This window comes from Gymnogyps californianus, chromosome Z (genome assembly GCF_018139145.2).
Source record: "Gymnogyps californianus isolate 813 chromosome Z, ASM1813914v2, whole genome shotgun sequence".
NCBI lineage: Eukaryota > Metazoa > Chordata > Aves > Accipitriformes > Cathartidae > Gymnogyps > Gymnogyps californianus.
The window spans coordinates 16,169,294-16,196,118 of NC_059500.1; the positions used below are offsets into that span (position 1 = coordinate 16,169,294).

General features: G+C 42.2%; 2 protein-coding genes across 3 annotated transcripts in view; one reads left to right on the forward strand and one right to left on the reverse strand.

The window, feature by feature from the left end:
• Nucleotides 1-8,361, forward strand: part of ACO1 (aconitase 1) — a 38,315-nt gene extending 29,954 nt beyond the window's left edge. For both annotated transcript variants that reach the window (XM_050913001.1, XM_050913000.1), the window contains exons 13-21: nt 95-179; nt 459-615; nt 1,176-1,300; nt 2,069-2,173; nt 2,851-2,993; nt 4,451-4,598; nt 5,017-5,139; nt 6,187-6,372; nt 7,654-8,361. In XM_050913001.1, the coding sequence (XP_050768958.1) occupies nt 95-179; nt 459-615; nt 1,176-1,300; nt 2,069-2,173; nt 2,851-2,993; nt 4,451-4,598; nt 5,017-5,139; nt 6,187-6,372; nt 7,654-7,767 (1,186 nt within the window). In that variant the 3' untranslated portion in view covers nt 7,768-8,361. The remainder of the gene's footprint in view (nt 1-94; nt 180-458; nt 616-1,175; nt 1,301-2,068; nt 2,174-2,850; nt 2,994-4,450; nt 4,599-5,016; nt 5,140-6,186; nt 6,373-7,653) is intronic.
• Nucleotides 8,362-11,502: 3,141 nt separating this feature from the next.
• Nucleotides 11,503-26,825, reverse strand: part of RIGI (RNA sensor RIG-I) — a 28,018-nt gene continuing 12,695 nt past the window's right edge. The window contains exons 11-19 of the mRNA XM_050913347.1: nt 26,159-26,316; nt 25,706-25,841; nt 24,652-24,800; nt 23,275-23,365; nt 22,381-22,551; nt 20,685-20,836; nt 15,482-15,502; nt 15,269-15,394; nt 11,503-13,501 (exon numbers count right to left, since the gene is read on the reverse strand). Coding sequence (XP_050769304.1) covers nt 13,202-13,501; nt 15,269-15,394; nt 15,482-15,502; nt 20,685-20,836; nt 22,381-22,551; nt 23,275-23,365; nt 24,652-24,800; nt 25,706-25,841; nt 26,159-26,316 — 1,304 coding nt within the window. The 3' untranslated portion in view covers nt 11,503-13,201. The remainder of the gene's footprint in view (nt 13,502-15,268; nt 15,395-15,481; nt 15,503-20,684; nt 20,837-22,380; nt 22,552-23,274; nt 23,366-24,651; nt 24,801-25,705; nt 25,842-26,158; nt 26,317-26,825) is intronic.

Sequence of the window (26,825 nt, forward strand, 5' to 3'; positions counted from 1 at the left end):
TATTCTGAAAGTAACCCTAGCCAACTGCTAAGAGGTTAAACGTCTTGCTCCAAAATAGCTTTTTGTTCGCTGATGATGTTTGTGCTCTGTCTAGGTTTGATGTGGTGGGCTATGGCTGTATGACATGTATTGGCAATAGCGGACCCCTACCAGAGTCTGTTGTTGAGGCCATTACGCAGGTATGCAGTTTTTCCTATGCAGCTTATTTAGGTAAGCTGTTCTCTGTTGTGTGCTGTTCTGAGCTGTGTTATACTGTGCGCTAACTCTTCTCAGCTGTGTGCAAAGTAAATTCAGTCTATATTCTCTTTTCTGTGGGAAGTGCTTTGGGATTGTTTGGGAGCAGACAGTTCTGTGACTGTCCAGTCATTGATGTTGCAGCACAGTGGAGCTCTGCAGGCCTGCTGGGTGCGTGGAGTCTGCAAGCACCTCTGCTACCTTTGTCTCAAACTGTCTTACAGGGAGACCTCGTAGCAGTGGGTGTGTTGTCTGGCAACAGGAATTTCGAAGGGCGTGTCCATCCCAACACCCGTGCTAACTACTTAGCCTCCCCGCCACTGGTAATAGCCTATGCAATTGCAGGGACTATCCGGATCGACTTTGAGAAAGAGCCTTTGGGTAAGACAGTGTCAGGATGCTTCTTTTCACAGCTTATAAACTAAACTGGTTGGAATTAAGCTCTTCAGAAACATTTGTCCTTGGGAGATGCTTCAGATGACTGAGTACATCTGGGATACAAAGAATGCAATTGTTAAGAAACAGAGCAACAAGGAGTCTGTATGACGGAGAAAGGGGGAAGCCAAACCTGACCAGTATTCTAATTCCACAGGGGCATCTTTTTGGTTATATCTGTGTCACAGTCTCTCATGAGCAACCTGACCTAGTAGACTTTCTTTGAGCAGGTAGTTCAGCTAGACAACACTCAAAGATCCTTTCCAACCTAAAGTATTCTATAAATTATTCTGGAAGGCCATTGGAAATCACAAAAGAAGGCGTATGTACAAGCATCATCAAGTTTATGAGGCCCTCTTCTGTCAGACCCTTGTAGGTGAAATAAAGTCTGTCTCATGAGTGTTGAGAAGGTTAGAAGGAACACATAGCTGAAGGACACCATGATAAACGTTTTCTTTCTTTCTTGATAATTTATGCAACAAACATAACAATACTGTTTTCTACAGGAATAGATGCTTCGGGGAAGAAGATTTTCCTGAAGGATATCTGGCCAACAAGAAACGAGATTCAGGCTGTTGAGCGTCAGTTTGTTATTCCTGGGATGTTCAAGGAGGTCTACCAAAAAATAGAGGTGAATTAATCCCCTGGGCAGTAGTTTGATTGATGTACTGTGCTATTCTGAAGATGTTAAATAAGCTAAACGAACCTAAATGAAACGAACCTTTTCCTTCTATTGCTTCTGTTCTGACAAGTATTCAAATGAGATTTTTTTTTTTTTTTAAATGGCTTCTGGTTAATTAATTAATTCTTACAGACAGTCATGTCCTGAAAATTGCTCCTTAGTGATATTTTTAATGTGACATATAGATGATGTGTTTGAAACAGTCATCCCAGGCTGATATTAAAAAGTGAGATATTCCAGCTTCACAGATATTTGTTTTTTTTCAGCTGACATAAAATTAATTTGCATTAGTTAATAGCATTCACATCAGAGAAAAACTTAGGCTTGCAGGAAGACATTACCAAGTACTTCTCAGGTCTTGAAACAAAATATTCTTAAGGTTTACATGTTAGGAAAGCTTCTTAAGACTACTGATAAATGCACTTGAGAATTATAAAGTGTTATCTGTGTACATAATACAGGTTATTGTCAGAAAACTGGATGAGCAGCTCTTCTTTTGTAATGAAGGGAGGGTTTTCCTAACTCTCTTAATAGATAGAATAGTTTAAAAAAACCCTTCAAATGTAATGTATATTGTCATAAGAATTTCCCAAAGTGCTTTGAGAAATACACAAGGCTTTTGCTGAAGTCGAATTTGTAATTTTACCTGGATTCTCAAGTAGTTCTGTTGCTTCTGAAAACTTAGGAATCAATGGGATGTTTTTGTGTGTTTTTCAGACAGTAAACGAATCTTGGAATGCCTTAGATGCTCCTTCAGATAAACTATATACTTGGAATCCCAAGTCAACTTACATCAAGTCTCCACCTTTCTTTGATGGTCTGGTATGTGCATGGTTTCCCTTTGAATCAAGCCAAAGTGTGTAGTGACCTTGACTAATGTTAAAGGTGAAGCAGAGCCACTTCAAGGGGCCTGGGAGCATCCATCATAGCCTGTTGAGGCCTTTGTTCTCAAATGTTAGAGTTACACTACTGTATTCGTTTTAATACAAAGGCATGAGTGAATCTGAAAATTGTAAGGATTCTCTGTCGCTTCAGGGCTTTTGAAAAGTCTCCTTTTCTTTTTAAGCTGAAATACTTTTAAATAGTCACAAAGCAAGTGAGGGAAAAGGACAGAAAATGAAACCCACAATTCTGCCTGCCTGCATTTTGCACCAAATACTTCAGTGTTCAGATTGCTATTTCAGTATCATTTAAAAGAAAACGGAGATTTCAGTGCATGCAGATGTCTGGAATTTTTGTCTGCATTCGTGCATGTGCCACAGGAAGCCTCAGCTAATTTTTTTGCCTCATCTATTTTCTTCATGCATGAACTTGCTGACAGGCAGCCAGGACATTATATTTTGTTCAAGAAAGTAAACATTTTTAATAGGGTTGGGTTTTTTTCTTTCTTCTAACTTGTATGAAAAGAGAGACCTTATTTTGCAATTTGCACTTTTGAGAAAGGTAAAGGAATTCTGTGTCATATTTTAATGATTTTCTTTGTATTTATGATGGTTTAGACTTTGGCTCTTCAGACCCCAAAAACAATAGAAAACGCTTATGTCCTGTTGAGTTTTGGGGATTCTGTGACAACTGACCACATATCTCCAGCTGGGAATATAGCAAGAAATAGTCCTGCAGCCCGTTATTTGACCAGCAGAGGGTAAGCACTACTTCTTGTTTGTGTTCTAAATTGGGAAGCAGAAACAAGCCGCAACTGCTCCACCATGTTACAGGCACATATATCTGCTGTCTGTTCATATACGCTTGTATACCTTGATGGATGACTGGAGAATATATAAAAGAAGAAAGAAAAGCATTTCTTTCTCTGCTGTTCAGCAGCTCTCACCAAGTGTAAGAACTTGCATAGGATGTGGATGTCTATTACACTGGAGAGCTGAAGACCTTTGTATGGAGAGAGGGGAAGAAGATAACTTTCAGGCTAGTTTTTGCAGTAGGTTTGTTCATAAATAAGGGAATTAGGATTTGTCTCCCTATCGAAGCAAAATGATCATGGTCCTTAATGCCAAAAGCTGGTTTTATACTCACTTCTTCTAGCATGTGCAACTATTTCATAGATCTAGGCTAACAGGAGCTACAGAACATCCAGAAGTTCAGGTTTCAGCACAGCTGCAAAAACTGGCAAAGCTACTGTGGTTGGAGTCCAAACTGCTGTAAAATATCGGTCTTTTTCTATGGCCAGCCTGTCAGTTTAGTACTCTGGGTTCAACTTCCGGCAAGACTAGGACTTGCTGAGTTGCCCTGTTCAGTCTTCACAGATAATTGATACTTTTATTCTCTGGTTTAGCACTTCTTACAACTTCAGTGGTGTTTTGAGGAACAGCACTGACATTATAAAAAAATATATTCACTAGACCTAATAATTCTGGAGAGGAAATTGATTAAAACTGTGTGATCTACTGAAAACTAACTGCTCTGGACTCTTTGGCCCTCTGCTATCAGTCACTTTGAAATCTAAATAGTCCTACACACATTACAAAACAGATGTTGTATGTCATAGCTGCTGTTTGGATGTAGCCCAATGCAAACAGTCCAATTTTCTGTCACATTCCAGCACAGGTTTTGTTTACTGGTTAGGCTGGAGTGTCCCCTCATTCCTATATCTCTGTTTGCAAATGAACTTTTTCTTCTATAGTTCTAACTTGCAGCAGTGGCTCTCTCAGCCTTTTAGATGTTCAGCACAGTGGTGTTTCTACCTTTGTTCTAGATGCTATGGTAATATAGATAACAAGGAGGATTTTCAGTAGCCAGCTATTAAGAAAAGAATTGCATTGCATCTTCTGACCTAACATGGAACTATATCCTTGCATCACTATCAGATACTGTTTTCTAGGGCAAGGGATGAGAATACAATGGAAGCTGCTTTCTGTGACCAAGCTGTAGGCAGACTGCTATTTTTTAAAATTATTTCTTTTTTCCTTCAAAAAAACCTTAAAAGTAGAACTATCAGCTAACTGGATGCTACTGCCATGATGGGAACTATGTACATACTTGCCTCAGAAACACCAGTTCATAACTTTCTTTTTTTAAAGCACAGAGTGCTTCAGTCTAAAAATAATGCAGTTTCCTTTTTTTCTTTGTTTTCTTTTCCCTTAATAGCTTGACTCCTCGAGAGTTCAATTCTTATGGCTCCCGCAGAGGGAACGATGCTGTCATGGCCAGGGGAACATTTGCAAACATTCGCTTGGTGAACAAATTTATTGATAAACAAGGACCTCAGACTGTCCATTTCCCTTCTGGGGAAACTGTAAGTACACATGCTGCTCTAAACTGAGGCTCAGTGATAGTAGAGTGGATTAGTACTGGCTTTCCTTCTTACAGCTTAGGTCATTTACATAAGTGCCTTTTAAGTAAAGCTAATGAGAGGACAGGAGCTGTATTGACCTAGTGAAGCAGGTCACACATACCTACGTAACGTGGTGCTATCAGGCACATCAGTGGAGAGTATAACTACTGTAGAAGCGGTAGTGGAAGGTGCAGGTTTGTGTTGGGAGTGAGATCAGGCTGGAAGCCACAAAGCACTGTACGGTTAATATCCTTAAAGTGCTGCTTCACGGAAAGTGTGGGTTTCAGCTGTTTATGTGAGGACACTTTTTTCCTTGTTTCCCTGGAACTGTGCTTCCACTCCCCAAAAGTGTATGAAGTGTTTGGCATTTTCATTCCAGCTGGACGTGTTTGATGCTGCAGAAAGATACAAGCAGGCTGGCCATCCTCTGATTGTGCTGGCTGGGAAGGAATATGGTGCAGGAAGTTCCAGAGACTGGGCAGCTAAAGGACCATTCCTCTTGGTGAGTGATTACAGTAAACTAGGAGGAGGACAGTACTTAAAATTGCATTTGTCAGGGAGACTAGCTTATGACCAACATCCTGGTTAGCTCATTCTCACTTTTGGTAGCAAGAGCTATTTTGAAATCTCAGCTGCCTCCAAGAGCCACAGTAGAGTTGCAAAAGCTGTTTAAATATTAATAGATCCTGTTCAGACTGGAAGCCTCAACTGATCTTCAGCTAGAAATCCACAAGGCTACACCAGAAAGGCCAGTTTCTTTACTTCTGCTTCCCATAACCCAGTAAACCTTGGGTCTGCTTCTAGCTGCTTCCTTCAGCTCACTTAGCAGGGAAGACAGAAAGTGTAAGAGAAAAGTATCAGTGAAAATAAAATTTAGCATGGCTTCACCATGCAGATTGCCAGGATGCTTAGCAGTATTGTTATAGAAGCCTAATAGAAATCCACATACAGTGAAATACGTTTCGTTCTTTGTCTGTCCTGTCCTACGCTATTGACCAGGCTGAACTCTGGTTGAACTCTGATTCAAGCTTTCTTGGTGTGAAATTTGTGAAGGCAATAGTGTGTGTATTATTAAACAAAGTTTTAGGAGAGTTGGTGTTTAAGATTACATTTGTCTAAGTTTTTGGTGGCGTTTTTTTTTCCCCCAGTAGTGATTTTTTGGACAGATGTCTTAACTGTATTAACATGTAAAAATTTAGAGATTAATTAAACTGTATCCTAGAGCTTGTAGTGCAGGAGGGCAGCAATGAATTAGCAAGAGTTATGGAAATGACTAGTGGTGCTCTATGTAAGACACATTAAAGAAGTATGCAGGATTCCTGAGAAAGCCCATGTAATTTTTTGACAATCAGACTTCTTTTAAAGACGTTTGAAAGTTAACATATAATCAAGTCATCCTGGTCCGCTGTCAGGCAGACCTGCTGACTCTACCATTAGCTGGTAAATGAAATGGAGAGGACCACAAATGTACCCATTTCCTTCCTGTGAGCACAGAAGGACTATCCTGAACCAGTTACAAAGATAACTATACCTGTTGTGTATTTCTCAGGGTGTCAAGGCTGTGCTTGCTGAAAGCTATGAGAGAATTCATCGAAGCAACCTAGTAGGGATGGGAGTGATTCCTCTGCAGTATTTACCTGGAGAGGATGCAGGGACTTTAGGACTCACCGGACGGGAGCGTTACACGATTATCATTCCTGAAAAACTAAAACCGCAGATGAACGTCCAGATTAAGGTATGAGACACCTAAGGGCTGAATTTTCTGAATCATTGGAATTTCACGCAAAATTAACTGTCTCTTCAAATGATGTGCTTTCATATGGCAGTAAGCTTCTCTCACTTGAGGAAGGGAGAAGAATTGAGATTGTGAAGGGGATGAAAACAGTCATTCTAATAGGGATTTGCTGTAATGGGATATAAAAGCAGCATGCTCAAACTTTTTTAGCACAAAGCAGTCCTGTATTTTGGACCAGTGTTTCAAAGTCCACTATAAATTTTGTTGTCTTAGTTAAATGTTTGAAGCACAATAGAGAGTGAAGTGTAAGTATTAAATTAAATAAACTAATTTATTTAAATGACTTTAAAATTAAAATAATTCATTGACAATTTAAGTGACAGAATATTGTACACTGCAGCATTCAAAGTGAAGTCTAAGCATAACCAGCATAAAATCTAGTTAAACTTCAGGCCCTGTATTTGAAAGACTGCTTTTTGTCTAGCTTTGCCTCCAAACCTGTGCCCTCTTTGGAAAAATATTAGCATCTATGATAAAAATTTGGTTTATTCTTGATTGGAACATCTGTAAAACTGACTTAACCTAATTGCATCAAAATATGCTTTTTTACTGTAGTTAGCAACACAGTCTACTTATTGCATGTTCATTTAATGCAGGTGGTCTCCATGGATTAGTTTCTAACAACAGTTGTTTACATGTGCATCATTAACTGCCCTGAAATGGAGGAAGTGTAGATCCCAAAGAGCTGGTCAGCTTATCAGTCACAGATGAACATTGGGCATTCATCTGGAAGTACCTGACTAGGGGAGTCTTCAGGAAAACACAATGGTTTTATTCACTTCATGCACTTGTCTTTGTGCTTTTCTGATTCCCAAACACTAGGCCTCAAAGAAGGCTAATGAAATTAGTATTGCTGTTGTACCTAAGCCAGAAGAATGACTACATAAAAGAACATCAAGAATTAGTATTACCACTTGAAAGGATGGTCAGCTTTCATGCTTCTAGGCTTATATCAACAATAAATCTAAATGAGGCAGCAAATGCAATGCAAGGAGACTCCATACCATGTTTATTATGGTTTGTTTTAAACCACTTTCCTCTTAAGCAGCTGGCTGTAGTATAGTGTGGAAAGAAATACTGATGTCCAGTGCCTGTTCACTTTAGCCTTCTATCACAATTTCTTAAGATGGCAAAACTATCGTAATAGTCTTTATTTTACTATGATGTCATGTGACATGTGGAAGGTTCTGCTGCTTGAATGACTTTCTTTGACCCCAACAGCTGGATACTGGGAAAACCTTTCATGCCATCATGAGATTTGACACTGACGTGGAGCTCACTTACTTCCACAATGGCGGCATTCTGAACTACATGATCCGTAAAATGGCATCCTAATCAAAAACATTAAGCAAAAATATTCAGGTACAAGCCTGCTTCTGTTGAGCGCAGTAAAACTATGGTAATCATAAATTTGAAAGCGTGAACCATAAAGTGAACAGTGTTTTTGTGGATTGTATTAGAAGGCTTGTTTACAATGCTGAATTATTTTGTGTATCAGGAAGCTGGACACGCTTGCCCAATTAAAGTAAACAGCATTTATTATTTGTTTTGTATGGTGGTTGGCTTTGACTTACCTTAAATGCAAAAGTCATTAAAATACTGCTGGATCTGTGGAACTGTTGAAGATCATGTGCTGATTTCATATATTTGGTCCATTTAGTTTGACCTTAAGTTCTATGCTCATATCAGTGGTCCAAAAATTAACTGACAGTATAAAAAATAATTTTTATTCCTTCCTGATTACCTGATATTGACTTGCTTTCTTATTCAGTTGACCAGAATCTTAATCTAATACTGAAATTAATTATTTAGCTGTTTATTAATTTAAAAAAATGTGAACTTTGTTGTTTAAAATCTAAGCCTTTGTGGAAAGGTGGACCTATTGGGGATAATATTTCTAATGGATAAAATTAAATTTATTTTCAAGAAGTTTGGTGGTTTTTGTCATGTTATGCTCAGTACCGAGATGCAGAACAAAGCTTTAACTTTAAACTTTTCTCATTGTCCCTGTAGGAGCAGAGTCATACAAGTCTTGACTTCTTGTATTTTAATTCTTGTTTCTTTGAATAATCTGCATGAGACAGGATGCATATACAAATACTGTCAGATACTGGCAGTTTTCTATAACCCAACAGAATACTGCTGTGATATACTTCCCTCTGTTTTGTGTCCTCAGGAAGACAGTCTACCACAATTTCAAGATCCTTGTCAGCAATTTTTATGGCAGTTAGCAACCAGTGATTACAGTAATGCATTCATTAAAGTCAGTGACTGCCCAATCCACAATACCACATGAATCTATTACAGTGATAACAAATATCCTCTTACTCAGAGATAAACAAGGTTATAGTACTAATTCTTACTCTTAACTGTATTTAGAGCAAGTGCCACTGTGGTGGGTTGACCCTGGCTGGATGCCAGGTGCCCACCAAAGCCGCTCTATCACTCCCCTCCTCAGCTGGACAGGGGAGAGAAAATATAACGAAAGGCTCATGGGTCGAGCTAAGGACAGGGAGATCACTCAGCAGTTACCGTCATGGGCAAAACAGACTCGACTTGGGGAAGAAATTAATTTAATTTATTACTAGTCAAATCAGAGTAGGATAATGAGAAATAAAACCAAATATTAAAAAACCACCTTTCCCCCACCCCTCCCTTCTTCCCAGGCTTAACTTTACTCCTGAATTCTCTACCTCCTCCCCCCCCAGTGACGCAGGGGGACAGGGAATGGGGGTTGCGGTCAGTTCATCACACGTTGTTTCTGCCGCTCCTTCCTCCTCAGGGGGAGGACTCCTCACTCTCTTCCCCTGCTCCAGCGTGGGGTCCCTGCCACAGGAGACAGTCCTCCACGAACTTCTCCAACATGAGTCCTTCCCATGGGCTACAGTTCTTCACAAACTGCTCCAGCGTGGGTCCCTTCCACGGGGTGCAGTCCTTCAGGAACAGACTGCTCCAGCGTGGGTCCCCCACGGGGTCACAAGTCCTGCCAGCAAACCTGCTCCAGCCTGGGCTCCTCTCACTCCACGGGGCCACAGGTCCTGCCAGGAGCCTGCTCCAGCACGGGCTTCTGTCGTGGTTTAACCCCAGCCGGCAGCTAAGCATCACGCAGCCGCTTGCTCACTGCCCCCCCACCCCAGGGATGGGGGAGAGAATCAGGAAAAAAACCTCATGAGTTGAGATAAAGACAGTTTAATAGGACAGAAAGGAATGAAAAACGATAATGATGATAATAATAATATGACAATAGTAATACTAAAAGAATTAAACTATACAAAGCAAGTGGTGCACAATGCAATTGCTTACCACTCATTGACTGATGCCCAGTTACTTCCTGAGCCGCGATCTGCCCCTCCCAGCCAGCTCCCCCAGTTTATATACTGGGCATGATGTCATATGGTATGGAATATTCCTTTGGCCAGTTTGGGTCAGCTGTCCTGGTGGTGTCCCCTCCCAGCTTCTTGTGCCCCTCCAGCCTTCTTGCTGGCTGGGCATGAGAAGTTGAAAAATCCTTGACTTAGTATAAACACTACTTAGCAACAACTAAAAACATCAACATTATTTTCCTACTAAATCCAAAACACAGCACTATACCAGCTACTAGGAAGAAAATTAACTCTGTCCTAGCTGAAACCAGGACAGCTTCCCATGGCGTCCCAGCCTCCTTTGGGCATCGACTTGCTCCAGCATGGGGTCCTCCACAGGCTGCAGGTGGATATCTGCTCCACTGTGGACGTCCATGGGCTGCAGGGGGACAGCCTGCCTCACCATGGTCTTCCCCACGGGCTGCAGGGGAATCTCTGCTCTTGTGCCTGGAGCCCCTCCTCCCCCTCCTTCTTCACTGACCTTGGTGTCTGCGGAGTTGTTCCTCTCACATCTTCTCACTCCTCTCTCTCGCTGCAACTGCTACTCCCCTGTAACTTCTTTTCCCTTTCTTAAATACGTTATCCCAGAGGCGCTACCACTGTTGCTGATGGGCTCGGCCTTGGCCAGCGGCAGGTCTGTCTTGGAGCCAGCTGGCATTGGCTTTATCGGACATAGGGGAAACTTCTAGCAGCTTCTCACAGAAGCAGTCCCTGTAGTCCCCCTACTACCAAAACCTTGCCATGCAAACCCAATACACAGCCACAACAATTAACATAGTGAAGAAATTCTTTCCATGTAGTCTCCTAATATACTTTTAGTGCAATTGGCTCCAGCTGTATCTGGAAAAAAAAAAAAAGTAGTTCTGAAAGAAATCAAGAGGCTTAAGGAGGGGATAGAGATTGCACTGTACTTGCAACAGGCTATTCTTGCTTGATTACAACAAACAGACCTACTCTAACGAATCCAGCAGAGGCCTGCTAAGATGTTGCAGGGTCTGGAGCACCTCTCATATAAGGACAAGCTGAGAGAGCCAGGACTGTTTAGCCCGGTGAAGACAAGGCTCAGGGACATCTCTGCTGTTTGTGTATAAATATCTGAATGGGAGGGCACAAAGAAGATGCAGCCAGGCTTTTTTTCAGTGGTGCGTAATGACAGGGCAAGAAGCAGTGGGCACAAACTGAAACACAGGAGACTCCCTCTGAACGTCAGGAAACACTTTACTGTGAGGGTGATCAAGCACTGACTGGAAGAGATTGCCCAGAGAGGTTGTGGTGTCTCCATCCTTGGAGATGTTCAGATGCTGTCTGGACATGGTACTGGGCAAGCTGCTGTAGGTGACAAGATGACCTCTAGAGGCCTCTCCCAACCTCAGCTGAGGTCAACCTCGCAACCTCAGTGATTCCATGAAACATCTTAACAGAGAGCTGTTAATATGGTCATAATCTTGAGCATTAGTTGGTAATAAATATGCAACTTTGGGTTCAATTGCAAAAAAATTTCAGATACTCTCAAAGGCCAAGTAGAGTGCTGGTGTTCTTCCCCACCTATCTCCACTGTGTACTGAAGTTAGGCTTGTTGTATCAAATTGAATTCTTATGCATTTGTTACCTCATCAACCTTTACTACACTGATTTAGGGTGGACTGCGGAGTTGTTTTAGTCTTCAGTCCTTGTGTTCAAACAATAAGAAAAGACTAAAACTCCTCAAATACCTTAACTTCCCAGTAGTTATTACTATAAGCTGTGAAATGTAAGACTGATTATTTCTTATGCCAAGAGTCCCAAAGTAGATGGCCCTTTCACACAGCAAACTGATACTCAAGGATTGTGATTTTCCACGTACTTTTAATTTGAAAGTGCTAAACCAGCTTTTTTCAAAATCTTTGTTCCTAGTATTTTTGGAGGGGAGGCATTATCCAACCATAAATTATCTTTATCCATTGTTCTCTGTTTCCTTTTTGGAAGCAGCTATAAGAACAGCAAATTTACTAGGTAAAAACTAAGCACAGAGTAAGTTACTGTAGGACTGAGATTCAGGCTTCCTGTACAGTGCATACAGCTTTCACAGTAAAAGGCATGGACTGGGGTGGAACATGAAGCAGTGCTTAAAAAGTTGTTTTGCTTTTAATGCCACATAATACTGTTTAGAAGAACGCTGCAGGTCTCACTGACTAGGGCTTAGGTAGTTTAAATAATTTTTGGACTCTGAGTTAGGTTCTTGTCCAAGGTGGTTTGTTTTCTTCAGAGTTCAGGTGTTTCAGACACATAATTCTTCTACATATAGACACTATGAAATGCATAAAGTGAACTGAAAATATGTTTGATCTTGGTTCCAGAAATATTGAAGACATGTAGAATCAGCAAGTGCTTTAAAATGTACAAGTTTAACAATGTTTCATAACTGTGTCTGTAGCAATTTCTGTTTTTCTGAGAGAAGTCTGGGATCTGGGTGGGGAGGAGAGATTTAAACACGCTAATGCCTAGACTTTGTTCCAATTCTAGATCAGCCCTGACACGAAATCTGCAGAATTAATGTTAGTGTCTTGAGAGATTTCAGATGCCAATTCATGAGACAGGATATCAGGGTAAATGCTAATCACCATCTAAATTAAGCCTTCACCCATCTTACAGGGCACTGCCTTGTCCCCCCTGGGGCTTGTTCAGTTAAGCAGCACATAGAAAGGTGTCCATTCTGCAACTTCATAACAGCAACTTGACGAGTGTGCAGTGATAGAAGAAAAAAGTGCTACCATTTTAATCCAGACGATGCCTCCTTCAAGAGGGCTCTGTGAAGCCCCACTGCTTTCCTCGGACTGTTGCATAAGCGTTCTCTATTAAAGATGGATTTAAAAGATGCAATATCTTCCTTATAGAAAAGTTACTGGACATTTTCTCTTGACTATCTATATACCAAAATGCGTAGAGCATTAAAAGTAATTTTTAAAAAGCTTTAAAAGTAGCTGAAGTAGTGCTTAAAGAGTCAGTATGCATAAGCCATGTTGTCTGCATGGAGGTACAATCCAACCAGAAGTTACCGGTCAGAAAGATGATTCTTATTCACACAGAAGTGCTTGAAGTTGTGGCCTGTCACCTAAAATTAGATGTTTAGTTAGTCATTCAACTTAATTTTGTTTTTTTTCAGACCAGCTTCTTCATAGCAGCCAGGATTAAGATCTAGATGCTTAGGCACATGTTTGTCCATGCTTATATTAAAACTTCCAGTGAAACGTTTCATTAGATAGCAAATTTTTTTTGGCCATACTAGCCTTTTTTAATCTAGCCAGATGCTGATGAGAGGCCTAGCATATCAGACAGCATAAAGAAAAAGAATTTTTTATACATGGAAATAGATCATCTACTAGTTCAGCTTAGTGCAGTAGGGTGATATATGCATTAAAACGCTGAGTTCAGCTGGATGTTTCTTCAACATCAAAATTCTTCAAAGAAAAATTAATATTCTTCCATTTCTGAAAATCCATTTGTGTCCCAGTTTCAACGTTCTCTACTACAAAGCTTTTGATTTTGATCACTGGTAGATTATCAAATGTCTTGTACTTCACTGTGATTCCCCATTCATGCTGGCAACTAGTATTTAGGCAGTGCATCTTGCTTTTTTTCTCAAAACAATCAAACTGGACTGGTTTCTGGTGAGGCTTTGTTATATAACGCTCCTTGAATGCGTCTCCTAGGACAGTGTGATGAGATTCCTGAAACAATACATGCCAGAAGTGCTTAATAGTAGAAACACCATTCCTCATTTTTTCCTGACATTCCCCTTCCCCTCACAAATACCGTTTCCCTGGTAAGGTGCTTCCTGTCATTCAGGAGGCTCAGCTTCCAGCCCTCTTGGCTCATTGCTCTTTTTTCCCCATTCATTAAATACCAGGTACTAGAAAGGCCCAGGCCTGGGCTTATCAAAACCAGAACTACTATATATCACCAGTCACCAGCTTATACATATTTGAACTTACTTAGCTCCTCTAAAAACCATGCTTGCAGTATTTGAGCCTTGTGCATAAAACTAACAGAGTCATCCGGACAACAGACAACTTGAGAGACTCCTGCTTCCCACTCGTTTTAACTACGTGGCCCCAGCTTTCCATGAGGGGTGATGCAGTTACTTTGGAGTGGTAGAAAAAGTAACCCTAACAAGGTAAAGGAGTTACAGTTGTTGTTTATAACATATATAATCAAAGATTAAAAAAATTAACAACTTAATTTGAAAGCATATGTACAGTTTGAGCTGAGTCTGAAAACACTAGCTCCTCCTGGAGATGCAACTTCCATTAAATATATAGGCTGAACTATGACAGAACTCTGTAGGGGTTATTTAAAATATTGTGAGGGATTACTTGCAGAGTACTAAGCAAAAACTCTTTTTGAAGAGTTTTCTGAACTCTCGGATCTATTTGCACAGGTATAGGTGATAAGCCAGCAGCACAAAATGGAGTAACAGTCAGAGGTGTGTGTTAGATATCCCTTGTTATTTGTCAAAGAAATGTAACTAGGTTTTCACAAGGTTGAGCTATTCCCAGCTCCTCTCCTGTGGACCTTCCCTGTGCCAAGGAGTAGTGAACTCCATCTACGTTCCAAAAACAGCTGGTAAAAACAAAAGAAAGATTTTCTTGATTAAAAAGGGAAGTGCCTGAAGGCAAGCACTGTGTAAGACTCAGCTGTGGCCTGAAGCCCCTTACCACATCACAACTGCGCTTTTCAGAGCAGCACCAATAGAAGCTTCAAAAGAACAAATTTTGGAACTAGAAGGGCTCAGAGCGCCCAGAAAAGACTCTCTTTCATGATCACCACTTTCCATGTGTAGAGCATTGGCTTCTTGGGCCTACAGAGAAATTCTTCAAGTTCAGAAAGAGTACAACAAAAATGTCCCCATGAGATACATAGAAGTGATGTGAACTACCTAAAGAATGGAAAACAGAGTAATATTGAAGCATTAAAGGGCTCCTGTTGTAAAACTATGGTTTGCCTTGCTTTTCAAAACTGAAAACTGGCCCATAAGCCAAGGAGCTAAACAGTGAGCTGATCTCATTACTTTGTATGGATAATTTTCAGTCAACAGAAATGGTGGGAGAAATCTCTCAACTGCAGGAAGACTTCCAATCTTATGCTGATCGGGGAAAGTAACCTACTAGTGTAACTGCAGGATATTTATGTCATTGAAGATCACATGGTTTTCCACAAAATTCATTAATTTCTAACAGAAGGGGGTTCAGGAAAACTGAAGTGATTCCTGTCATATCACGTATTTGCACACCTTGGACATCATCAACTACCATCCTAACATGCTACAGAAGTAGTTATGACTGGTCCTGTGGTTTACTGATTTACTCAGAATTTTCTTCTGCTCCATTTTGCACAAAATATCCTACTTTCCACACTGATGAACAATGCTGTTTGTTAGTTCAATAATGCTGACTTCCCTGGTGTTCATGGATGTAGGTTTCCACACAGAGACATACCTTTATAACTCTGATGTCATCTATGCTGCAGGCATATGCTTTGCATTTTCCACACAGAAGGTTGTTTTTCCCTTCCACAACCTTATGTCTTGTTTGTTTCTTCCTGGAATCTCGTAATACCTTTTCCTTCATTTGCAGGTCATGTATCTTTAATAAATAAATAAAAATCAAGATCATTATGAAATTCAGAGAAGCCCCAATGTCTGTCTAAACATGACTCAGCATGTGTAACATCTAGGAACCTATTACTTAAAAGCAAACAAACAAAACATGCCTTGTTCTAGCAACTAATACCAAAGAAAGAACATGGTACATTTGTCAGGTTAAGAATGTAAGGCTAGAATAAGACTACATGATGGACAGCATTTATGCCATCTGTTCCTTCTTCCCCTCTACCCCACTATGGCCCCTTTGGTCATAACGCTATTAAGTCCTTGTGAAGACTAAAAGTCATGTGAGACTCCCTAAAGCAGAAGTAGCGCTGCTGCTCTAGGAAGCTCACGGTTTGGAAAGAAGGCTCCAGAGACCACAGAAAGTGCAGGCAGAGAAAGAGGCAACAGCCACAGCCTGGAGCTGGGAACCTGCAGCTCATGCAGAACCAGAATCCTCTGAGAAGCAGCAGGAGCAGCCAAACCAAGCCTCGGAGGTGGGAGAAGAAATTTCACAAAGGCTAGAGGGCCTTGGACATCCTTTGTTGCACAGCTCAGTCTCTGAAAGCTTGCCTGGAAACACGGGGTGATCTGCAAATCCACAGGGAAATGGCAGAACTGTGTACAAAGCCTTTTTATTTGTAGTGACTGCCACTGGCTTATTCCAGTCTTCTCTGGGAAATTTGTTACAAAGGTCTAGGAAGATAAAATCATAGAATCATAGAATCATTTAGGTTGGAAAAGACCCTTAAGATCACCAAGTCCAACTGTTAACATAACACTGCCAAGTCCACCACTAAACCATGTTCCTAAGTGCCACGTCTACACATCTTTTAAATACCTCCAGGGATGGTGACTCAACCACTTCCCTGGGCAGCCTGTTCCAGTGCTTGATAACCCTTTCAGTGAAAAAATTTTTCCTAATATCCAATCTAAACCTCCCCTGGCACAACTTGAGGCCGTTTCCTCTTGTCCTATCACTCATTACTTGGGAGAAGAGACCAACACCCACCTCGCTGCAGCCTCCTTTCAGGTAGTTGTAGAGAGGGATAAGGTCTCCCCTCAGCCTCCTTTCCTCCAGACTAAACAAGCCCAAATCCCTCAGCTGCTCCTCATAAGACTTGTTCTCTAGACCCTTCACCAGCTGCGTTGCTCTTCTTTGGACGTGCTCCAGCACCTCAATGTCTTTCTTGTAGTGAGGGGCCCAAAACTGAACACAGTATTTGACGTGCAGTCTCACCAGTGCCAAGTACAGGGGGACGATCACTTCCCTAGTCCTGCTGGCCACACTATTTCTGATACAAGCCAGGATGCTATTGGCCTTCTTGGCCACCTGGGCACACTGTCGGCTCCTATTCAGCCAGCTGTCAACCAACACCCCCAAGTTCTTTTCTGCCAGGCAGCTTTCCAGCCACCCTTCCCCAAGCCTGTAGCGTTGCATGGGGTTGTTGTGACCCAAGTGCAGGACCCGGCACTTAGCCTTCTTGAACCTCATACCATTGGCCTCGGCCCATCGATCCAGCCTGTCCAGATCCCTCTGCAGAGCCTTCCTACCCTCAAGCAGATCAACACTCCTACCCAACTTGGTGTTGTCTGCAAACTTACTGAGGGTGCACTCGACCCCCTCAGCCAAATCATTGACAAAGATACTAAACAGATCTGGCCCCAATCCCAAGCCCTGGGGAACACACTTGTGACCTGCCGCTACCTGGATTTAACTCCATTCACCACCACTCTTTGGGCCTGGCCATCCAGCCAGTTTTTCACTCAGCAAAGAGTACACACATCCAAGCCATGAGCAGCCAGTTTCTCCACAAGAATGCTGTGGGAAACAGTGTCAAAGGCTTTATTCAAGTCCAGGCAAACAACATCCATGTCCTTTCCCTCATCCACTAAGCGGGTCACCTTGTCATAGAAGGAGATCAGGTTAGTCAAGCAGGACCTGCCTTTCATCAACCCATGCTGACTGGCCCTGATCACCTGGTTGTCCTGTACGTGCCTTATGATGGCACTCAAGATGATCTGCTCCATAACCTTCCCTGGCACCAAGGTCAGACTGACAGGCCTGTAGTTCCCCAGATCCTCCTTCCAGCCCTTCCTGTAGATGGGCGTCACATTTGCCAACCTCCAGTCAACTGGGACCTCCCCGGTTACCCAGGACTGCTGATAAATGATGCAAGGGGGCTTGGTGAGCACTTCCACCAGCTCCTCACTATGTTTGGGTGGATCCCATCCGGCCCCATAGACTTGTGTGTGTCTAAGTGGTGTAGCAGGTCACTAATCATTTCCCCTTGGATTATGGGGGCTTCATTCTGCTCCCTGTCCCTGTCTTCCAGCTCAGGGGGCTGGGTACCCCAAGAACAACTGGTCTTACTATTAAAGACTGAGGCAAAGAAGGCATTAAGTATGTCAGCCTTTTCCTCATCCTTTGTCACTATGTTTCCCTCCAGCATCCAATAAAGGATGGAGATTGTCCTTAGCTCTCCTTTTGTTGCTAATGTATAGAAACATTTTTTATTGTCTTTTATGGCAGTAGCCAGATTAACTTCTAGTTGGGCTTTGGCCCTTTTAATTTTCTCCCTGCATAACCTCATGACATCTTTGTAGTCATCCTGAGTTGCCTGCCCCTTCTTCCAAAGGTTATAAACTCTCTTTTTTTTCCTGAGTTCCAGCCAAAGCTCTCTGTTCAGCCAGGCTGGTCTTCTTCCCCGCCAACTCGTCTTTTGGCACATAAGGATGGCCTGCTCCTGTACCTTGAAGATTTCCTTCTTGAAGAATGTTCAGCCTTCCTGGACTCCTTTGCCCTTCAGGACTGCCTCCCAAGGGACTCTGTCAACCAGGCCCCTAAACAGGCCAAAGTCTGCCCTCCGGAAGTCCAAGGTGGCAGTTCTGCTGACCCCCTCCTTACTCCTCCGCAAGTTGAAAACTCTTGGGCTGTGCCCAAGACAGCCTCCAACCATCACATCACCCACAAGTCCTTCTCTGTTCACAAACAACAGGTCCAGTGGGGTGCCTTATCTAGTTGGCTCACTCACCAGCTGTGTCAGGAGGTTGTCTTCCACATACTTCAGGAACCTCCTAGACTCTTTCCTCTCTGCTGTATTGAATTTTCAGCAGACATCCATGAGAACAAGGGCTAGCGATTGTGAGACTTCTCCCAGCTGCTTACAGAATATTTTGTCTGCCTCTTCATCCTGGTTGGGTGGTCTATAACAGACTCCCACCATGATATCTGCCTTGTTGGCCTTCCTCCTGATTCTTACCCATAAACACTCAACCTTTTTATCACCATCATCAAGCTTTAGACAGTCGAAACACTCGTTAACATACAGGGCTAACCCACCGCCTCTCTTTCCTTGCCTATCCCTTCTGAAGAGTTTATAGCCATCCATTGCAGCACTCCAGTTGTGTAAGTCATCCCACCATGTTTCCGTGATTGCAACCATATCATAGTTTTCCAGTTGCACAATGGCTTCCAACTCCTCCTGTTTGTTGCCCATGCTGTGTGCATTGGTGTAGATGCACTTCAGTTGTGCTATTGATCCCGCCACCTTTTTTGGGGGAGAAGCTCCAATTCCTATGTGAGTGTTCTCTGGCGCTCCCGTGGTTTTTAACACATCAATAACCCCTATGTCTTTGCTGCTGTGTGGATCTCCATCCCCTACCTCCACTGAGATGGCAGACTGAAGGACCTCGCTAGCACATCGTCCCTCAAACGGTGTCCCGCCCCGAGGCTTATCTCTAGCGAGCCTGGTTTTATCCCTTTTCCCCTTCAAATCTAGTTTAAAGCTCTTTCAATGAGCCCTGCTAACTCCTGTGCAAAGATCCTTTTCCCCTTTGAGACAGGTGTACCCCATCTGTCACCAGCAGGCCTGGTGTTGTGTAGACCGACCCATGATCAAAACACCCAAAATTCGGCCAGTGACACCAGGCTCAGAGCCAGGTATTGATCTGCTGGCTCTTCCTGTTTCTTCCCTCCTCATTCCCTGCAACTGGAAGGACAGAAGAGAACACAACTTGTGCTCCTGATCCCTTAACCAGTCGTCCCAAGGCCCTGAAGTCTCTCTTGATTGCCCTTGGACTTCTTAGTGCAACTTCATCGCTGCCTACCTGAGAAATCAATAATGGATAATAATCTGAGGGCCGTTCCAGAGTAGGAAGCTTTCTCTTCACATCTTTAACCTGGGCCCCAGGCAAGCAGCAGACTTCCCTAAGAAGTGGGTCCAGTTGGCATGTTGGGCCTTCTGTTCCCCTCAGGAGAGAGTCTCCTATGACAATGACCTGTCTTTGTTTCTTTATGGAAGTGGCTTTGATGCAGGGCGTAGGCCGACTTAGTTAACCTTGGTGACCCGCTAACCTAGATGAACCATCATCCTCGTCATTGTTTAGTTCCACTTGCAGAGCCTTGTACGTATTATGCGAGAGCACCTGCGAAGAGGGGGTGTTCATGGAGGAGAGGCACCTGCTGCACCAGGCAGGAACCTGCCTGACCGAAACTCCATCATTGGCTTAGCTGAAGACACATCTTGCATGTCACCTCAGCACCAGAAGTTCTTGGCACTTCTTTCTACCCTCATGATGTTTTCTGATTGGGTAAGTGTGCAGCACACAGCAGGGTTAATGCAAAACACTGAACATGTGCTGAGGTGTTCTACTGGGCTTGTTCATCTGCCAGACATTGCTCGAAGCAAAGATGAACAGTACTGTAGGCAATACAAAAGAAGTCACCAGCAGAAGAGCATGTACAAACCCAAATGTCATCCTGTTAATGTCCCAGGCAATGGTTTCTTGAAATCTCCCAGAAGCCACTGCTCTGAAATCAACAAGCACTTGGCATGACAACAGAAACTTTTAGAAAAGCACTTGTACTAGCCTGCAGCAAAGATAAAGTGCTTCTGAACATGAATATGGATGGACATAGTAGCACCATCTGCATAGTTTCCCATCTCCCTGTCCACTATCCCAAGCAGACACAGCAATATTTTTCTTCCAGTGGACAGAATAGTTTATATTTTATTTCTAAGCTGAGAAGTTTATATAAATTCTACCTCAACTTCTAAGTTTTTTACAGTTACAGTACAGATGACATTCTGCAAGCTAGCAGTACACACTATCCCTTCTCTGCTGATCTAGTCTTGGTCTGAAACCAAATACAGTGAACACTTTCCTCAGGTTATCACTTCGTCCTAGATAAAGCCCTAGCAGATGAAGGCTGATATAGATTATGCCTGTAGATTTGAGTATGAAAATTCCACAGAAGTACAAACCTTTCTTGCAAATGTTGTTTCATCCCAATTCTGTAGGTTTTCAATAGCTTCATTCATCATTTCTTCCTTGTAACGGTTGTGTTCCTCATTCTCAACCACTTCTGTTTTGCTTGTCACAAGGATGCACTTGCTGTCTCTTGCCCTTCCACGACCTATACAGCAACACATTTATCCTCTTCAGTTACTCTTAAGATGTGCAAAAGTGGCAGCTATGCCATAAGAGAGCATTAAGGACTTTCTGTGTGGCTGCTTTTGTTTCCCATGTTCAGATTCAGATAATGCTGCTTCTAAAGAGCATTCTCTCAGCTCTTTCTTCTTCAACCACAAACCAGAACAAGACGCCCCCTTCCAGGTATCCTCATGGATATCCCCCAGCCAGTACTGTATTGCCCACTTCTGTGGCTTGCCTCAGTTAAGCTCAGGCATGCTTGACACTTCAGTTATTGTACAGCATCTTGCTGTTGTCTTGTGGAAAAAAAAACTAGAGGAGAAAGGTTCATCTTAGTCTTACTTACTAGTTTTCTGCCCTGCTAATTGGTGTCTATTAAAAAAAAGAGTCTATCACAAAAAATCTGAGGAACTGGAAATAGTGCTGGCAAGGAAAGAGACAAGAGCAAGTGCCATCTCTTCCACCTGTTTATGCCTACTGCCTGCCTGCTTTTTGCTGCTGTGACATAGGCAAACTAAGAACTACAGGGATCTCATACCAGTTTAGAAGTATTTCAGTTAGAAAAAGTGTTCACATTTGCTTTTGAGCTCCCATTCCCCAAAATCATGATTTTATGTGGCTTAAAACTGACACAGCCTATTTTCTTTGCATCTTTAATGGCTTGTTAAGAATAAACACTATTCTTTCACCCATAAACGTGAATTCTGGGCCAATTATTTCATTGTAAGACAAAAATAAGAAAATCACAGGACACAAACCCTGAAAGCAGAGGACTAAGTACAATGGAGATCACTTCCCATCAAATTATGAAGTTAACTACTTGGGTGATATGAAAAAATATTGCAGATGCACCCTTGAAAGATGTAGGCAGTTTTATGACATTTAGGAATGTTAAACAGAAACCAGTATTTAGTGCGGCTCTCCATTCCCCTCTACTGGCCGTATTGTAAAATCACCAAGACTGAAGACCGAAGTCTTGACAGACTTCTTTAGACAAGGTAAGACAGACACAAGTGTCCTTTTTTTTTTTTTTTTTTTGGTATTAAATGTTAGAGGTCTGCACATGCGAAGGCCTCAGGTACCCGTGAGTAGCTGGGTTGGTAATAAGCCACTGGAAGGTCTTCAGAAGCCAAGGCAATACATGAAACCCCACTGCAGCAGTCCTTTGTAAATTGTCACAGTCAGAAAGATTTGTGCTATTTCTGACTACAGCTCTTCTAGCCATACTTATGCTTATATGTATAATTATCCACTTGAGGGATCAGTCCTCAACAGTTCAATAACCTTGTGCAGCATAGCTAATTTGCATGGCAAAAAAAAAGTCACACAACATCAAGGACTCAGTTCTGTGAACAAATTTGTCATGTCCAGTCCTATCATTCATCTGACTTCACTCACAGGCACAGAGGAAGAACAGAAAGACATGCACATATTACTATAGTATTTCCAAACTGCCATTCAGTAGCACTTCATGTCCATTTCTATACCAAAACAGGTTTCTAAAGTAATAGGTCTGAAATTCCATACCTCTGACTTGGATCATTTTGGTGACATTACCGAAGTATTCATAGAGCACAACAAGGTTGCACTCAGAAATATCAATGCCTTCATCAGCAACAGATGTAGCAATTAGCAGTCTGCTGTCTTTGTTGGTTTTGAATGCATCCAGTACACCCTTCTGCATTGGGAGGGTCATACCTACAGTACCAAGAAACTGTGTCAGGAAAAAACACTGAAGAGTTCCTTGAGCAAGATACCTGCATTTGCTCTTACTTAAGTGATTAGAAATAAGCATGTCTTCTTGATCTGGAAAAGTACTTTAAGTTTGCATATCCAGCTGGCTGCATACTGTACCCACTGAGCAGGAATTCCTGTTGATGTGCCACAGGCATTGTCATCCCGGGAAACACCACTTCAGACACACTACCTAGCTGACCTTTATTAGAGAGACCCACACAGCTTAGTTATTTTAAGCCCAAGCTAACTCTTAACTTACTTAAGCCATGCATAATTCATTTCGGCTGTAGCTTCCATTCTACCTTAAAATGTCTTTGTGCCACCGAACACAAAATAAGAGAGGGATCTGTAAAAGGAACAGGGAAAATACCACTAGAAGTAATCACAAGAAGCCATGATAGCGAACAGTTTCTAAACTTCTTTTGAACTAGCAAAAGAATCCTGCAGCAAAGGGTCACTGACAGTGTTACTGTTGCTTTAACAAAAGATTCTGGACAGAAAAAGCAAGCATCTCCTTAGGATTGGTTAAAGGTCTCCTAGATATGGAAGAAAGCATAGTGTAAACTTGCATGACATTCCTCTGTTCAAAAGCACGGAAGATGAACACAGGAAGAACAGAACAATTTTAGTGGTGTAGCCACCATAGGTCTAGCAACTGGTATTCCTCAGTGCAAACCTGTGTACCTGTTTTTTGATCTCTTCTTCCACGACCCATCAACACATCTGGTGTTATGTGGCTAAGCAGAGGGTTTGCTTCTATCCACTTCTTCAAAGCCTGGAAAGCAAATCAGGGAGTTAGATCTCTGTCCAGATGAAATGCTAGTTTGGGATAGATAGGTAGATGCTGCCCATGCTTGCCTAGACAATTAATACTTCCAAGAACCAAAAGCAGAAAAGAAGGTGCAACTTGTGCATCGGGAGGGAACATCTATTAATAGGTGAGAAAGCAAGGGTCACGGCCATGATGCCACATCGAACCATGCCACAGCTGATTTCCACTTTTCCCACCCCTGCAACTTAAAGGCTGGCTGGAGAGCAAGCAGCGTTTCACTGCTAGAAAGTATGCCTTTTTCTCTTATAAACCAACAGATCACTGAATACTACACCTCTGGGACCCAAAGGAAATGAGTTGCTATTTACAAACTGCACTTTCTCACTGCACAGTGAAAGTAGCACCTTCAGACTGCTACATAAGAACAAAATTCAGCCAAGCTACAGTAGGCTTTCACATCTATAATGGAAAGTTGCCAGCAGATGCTTGGTGTTGTTAGTTTGGACTTTAGCCTGCCTTTAATTTTTTTCTGGTTTGCAATTCATCCAGCATGTCTATACCCAATGATAAAATGAGGGTTGGGACTCTCAGCTGATAAATCTGTTTACAGTAGCCAGAGACTATGATACCTTGCAGTAAATGTTTAAGAGCTACTGAAGCTAATGATTAGCAGCACATTTACTTCAAGCATGAACTTCTTCTGGGAACTAGGTATTGGAAGGGAGAAAAAAGATCATCCAGCCTAGATCCTTGATCCTAGGCAAGTATGACATAGACCAGTGCATCAGAAGGGTCCAGAGAACATCTGCTCCACGAAGTCTTTCCTTTTTCTTCATCAAGAACACATGCTGGGGCACAGACCTCCTTTGGGCCCATAGGAATCCTCCGGGAAACCTATAAATACCTCCTGATGCGCAGTCAGTAATAGAGCAAAGCTGCTGGTTTATAACACTGCCACATTAAAGCCAAAAACCTTGTAACAGATCTTGTTAAAACTGACTTCAGACCTAAAGTAAAAATCTGACAGCTTAATGATCAACTATGACATGTGGCAAGAAGTGATGAAGGACACCACCCCCATACTGTAGTTTTTAGAAAAAGAAAAAAAAAACCCCTCATCCTCTCTCAGAGCATCAGTGCTTAGGAAGATATAGAAAGATAAATATTTTCTTAGGAAGATCAAATACATGCATATTTTTCTATTTCCAGATCAAAATGGGAAGGGTAATAGATGAGGCATTATATTTTCTCACTTCCCATTTCAGGAGCTTTAAAAAGAAACGTCTTACAGCTACTAAGGCTCTTGTCTTAGCAAAGAGAAGAGTGTGAGTCTGTGGGTTATAGCGGTACGCTTCATCCAGGATGCAAGCAAGCTCTTCCAGCTTGGGATTCTCATTTGATTCATCTTTTGAAAGGGCAGTCAGTTCTGGTTCTTTCTCTGGAAGAAAACAGCAGTGTCTTGAATAATATACCTTCTTTAATGCAGAAAACAGAATTCTCACCCAAACTTAGTTTCAAATGCCACCCACATTCTCTTTAGCATCTATTTTTATTTTCTATACCATTCTTTCAGATGCAAGCAAAGAAAGCTATTGGTTAAATGCAACAAAATCCCCAGAAAAAAAATTTCTGAATCTCTCAGATTTTGTAGCAAACTGACAGGAGAACCTCTGTGACATACTGTGCATCAAAAGACAGCAACAAAACAAACTCGGTTCTTGCAAAGAGCGGTGCTATTTCTTCTTAGGAAACAACTGACACTAGAGGGCAGACAGCCCAGTGATTTAAAATTGCAGTCAACACAGCAACACACCAGATCACAGGCTGGTTTACAGCACACTGCTATTAAATCAGAAGTTAGAGAACAGTGCAACCTCTAACTTTTAATCAGAAGGGTACAAGGGCCACCTGCTTCTTCCCAGAAGTTTGGGATTCGTCCAGGAGCACTGGGCAGGAGAAGCCTAGGCAGTGCACTGAGCAGTGTCTGTTGCCTTACCTAATGCTGCCAGCATCCATGATTGTAGACCATCCCCCTACTTGTCTGGCGGACCCTTAAGGACACTGCTGCCTTATCTCCAAGTCAGGTATGTAAGAATCTACTACAGCATCTAGCTACAATTACTACTACTTCCTTAGCTCCTGCACTAGAAACTTGCAGCCCCAGAAAGTAAGTTCCCCCCTGCCTACCCTAACGCTACATTTGCACCCACACGGACACTAGATCTTCTGAAAAGTGCAAAGTTTCTGGAAAAACAACTGCACTTACTCTGAAGAAAACACTTGGATCATCCTACCATAAGCCCTCTTCTCCTGTGCAACTGCCAGAGGTACTGTGTGAAATACCTTGAAATTTGGCTGTCAGTTGCTTCTCTAACTCTGTATATGGTCCATTTTTGACATTTGTGAAAAAGTCAGTTAGGTAGGCTAAAGCATCTTCAATCCGGGCATCTTCACTGATGATGACAGCATCGTTGAATTTCTGCTCAGAAGGAGAGACATACACACTTAAGCCCCGTTTTCCGTGGGACGGGATGAATGCAAATTTCATTTAGCTAGATTAAGTATTACAAACTCGTGTTGTTCTTCCATTTGCATGACAACACAAGCATTACAAAGTCTCCTCTGCACTATACTGTTCTTATTGAGTATCTTAAGACACAACTCTTACATGCTATACTTTAGCCTGCGTCAAATAAAATTATTAGGTTCAAAACCTGCTCCTAGGTGAACATACCTGTATCAGAAGGAACAGGATGGCTTCACCTCTGTATGGAAGGAAAGAGGATATACACTTACCCGCAGGTGTTCAGTACAAATGAAAAGGTCTCTGCAAATGCTGCTCTCCTTCTCCTTATCTGCCAGTTGCAAGAGTCTGCATTTCTTCTGAGTGGCAACTATCCAGTGTTCATATTTCTGTGTTCCAAAATCATTCTTGTTGATTTGCGAGACAGTATCTAGTAAAGAAGGAGGAAACAAACATTTGTTCATCTTGACTAACAAATAACCAGAACAGTTCACTAGAAGATAACACATTTTCCATGAATGCTAGGTCTAAAAAGCCTAAGCAGAAGAACACTGTATGATACAGTCACAGAATCACTGAGGCTGGAAGGCATCTGTGGAGGTCTTTAGTGCAACCCTCTGCTCAAAGCAGGGTCACCTAGAGCCGGTCGCTGAGGATCATGTCCAAATGGATTTTGAGTACTTCCAAGGACGGAGACTCCACAACTTCTCTGGGCAACCTGTTCCAGTGTTTGACCACCCTTACAGAAAAGAAGTTCTTCCTGTTGTTCAAGTATTTCTGTTTGTGCCCACTGCCTCTTGTCCTGCCTCTGGGAACCATCTGAATAGAGTCTGGCTCTGTGTTCTTCACTCCCTGTGTTTCAATGCATACCCAGATATTAGGCTAAAATGAACCCAGTACAACTCAACTGAGGATCTGTGTACATACACACATCTGCAG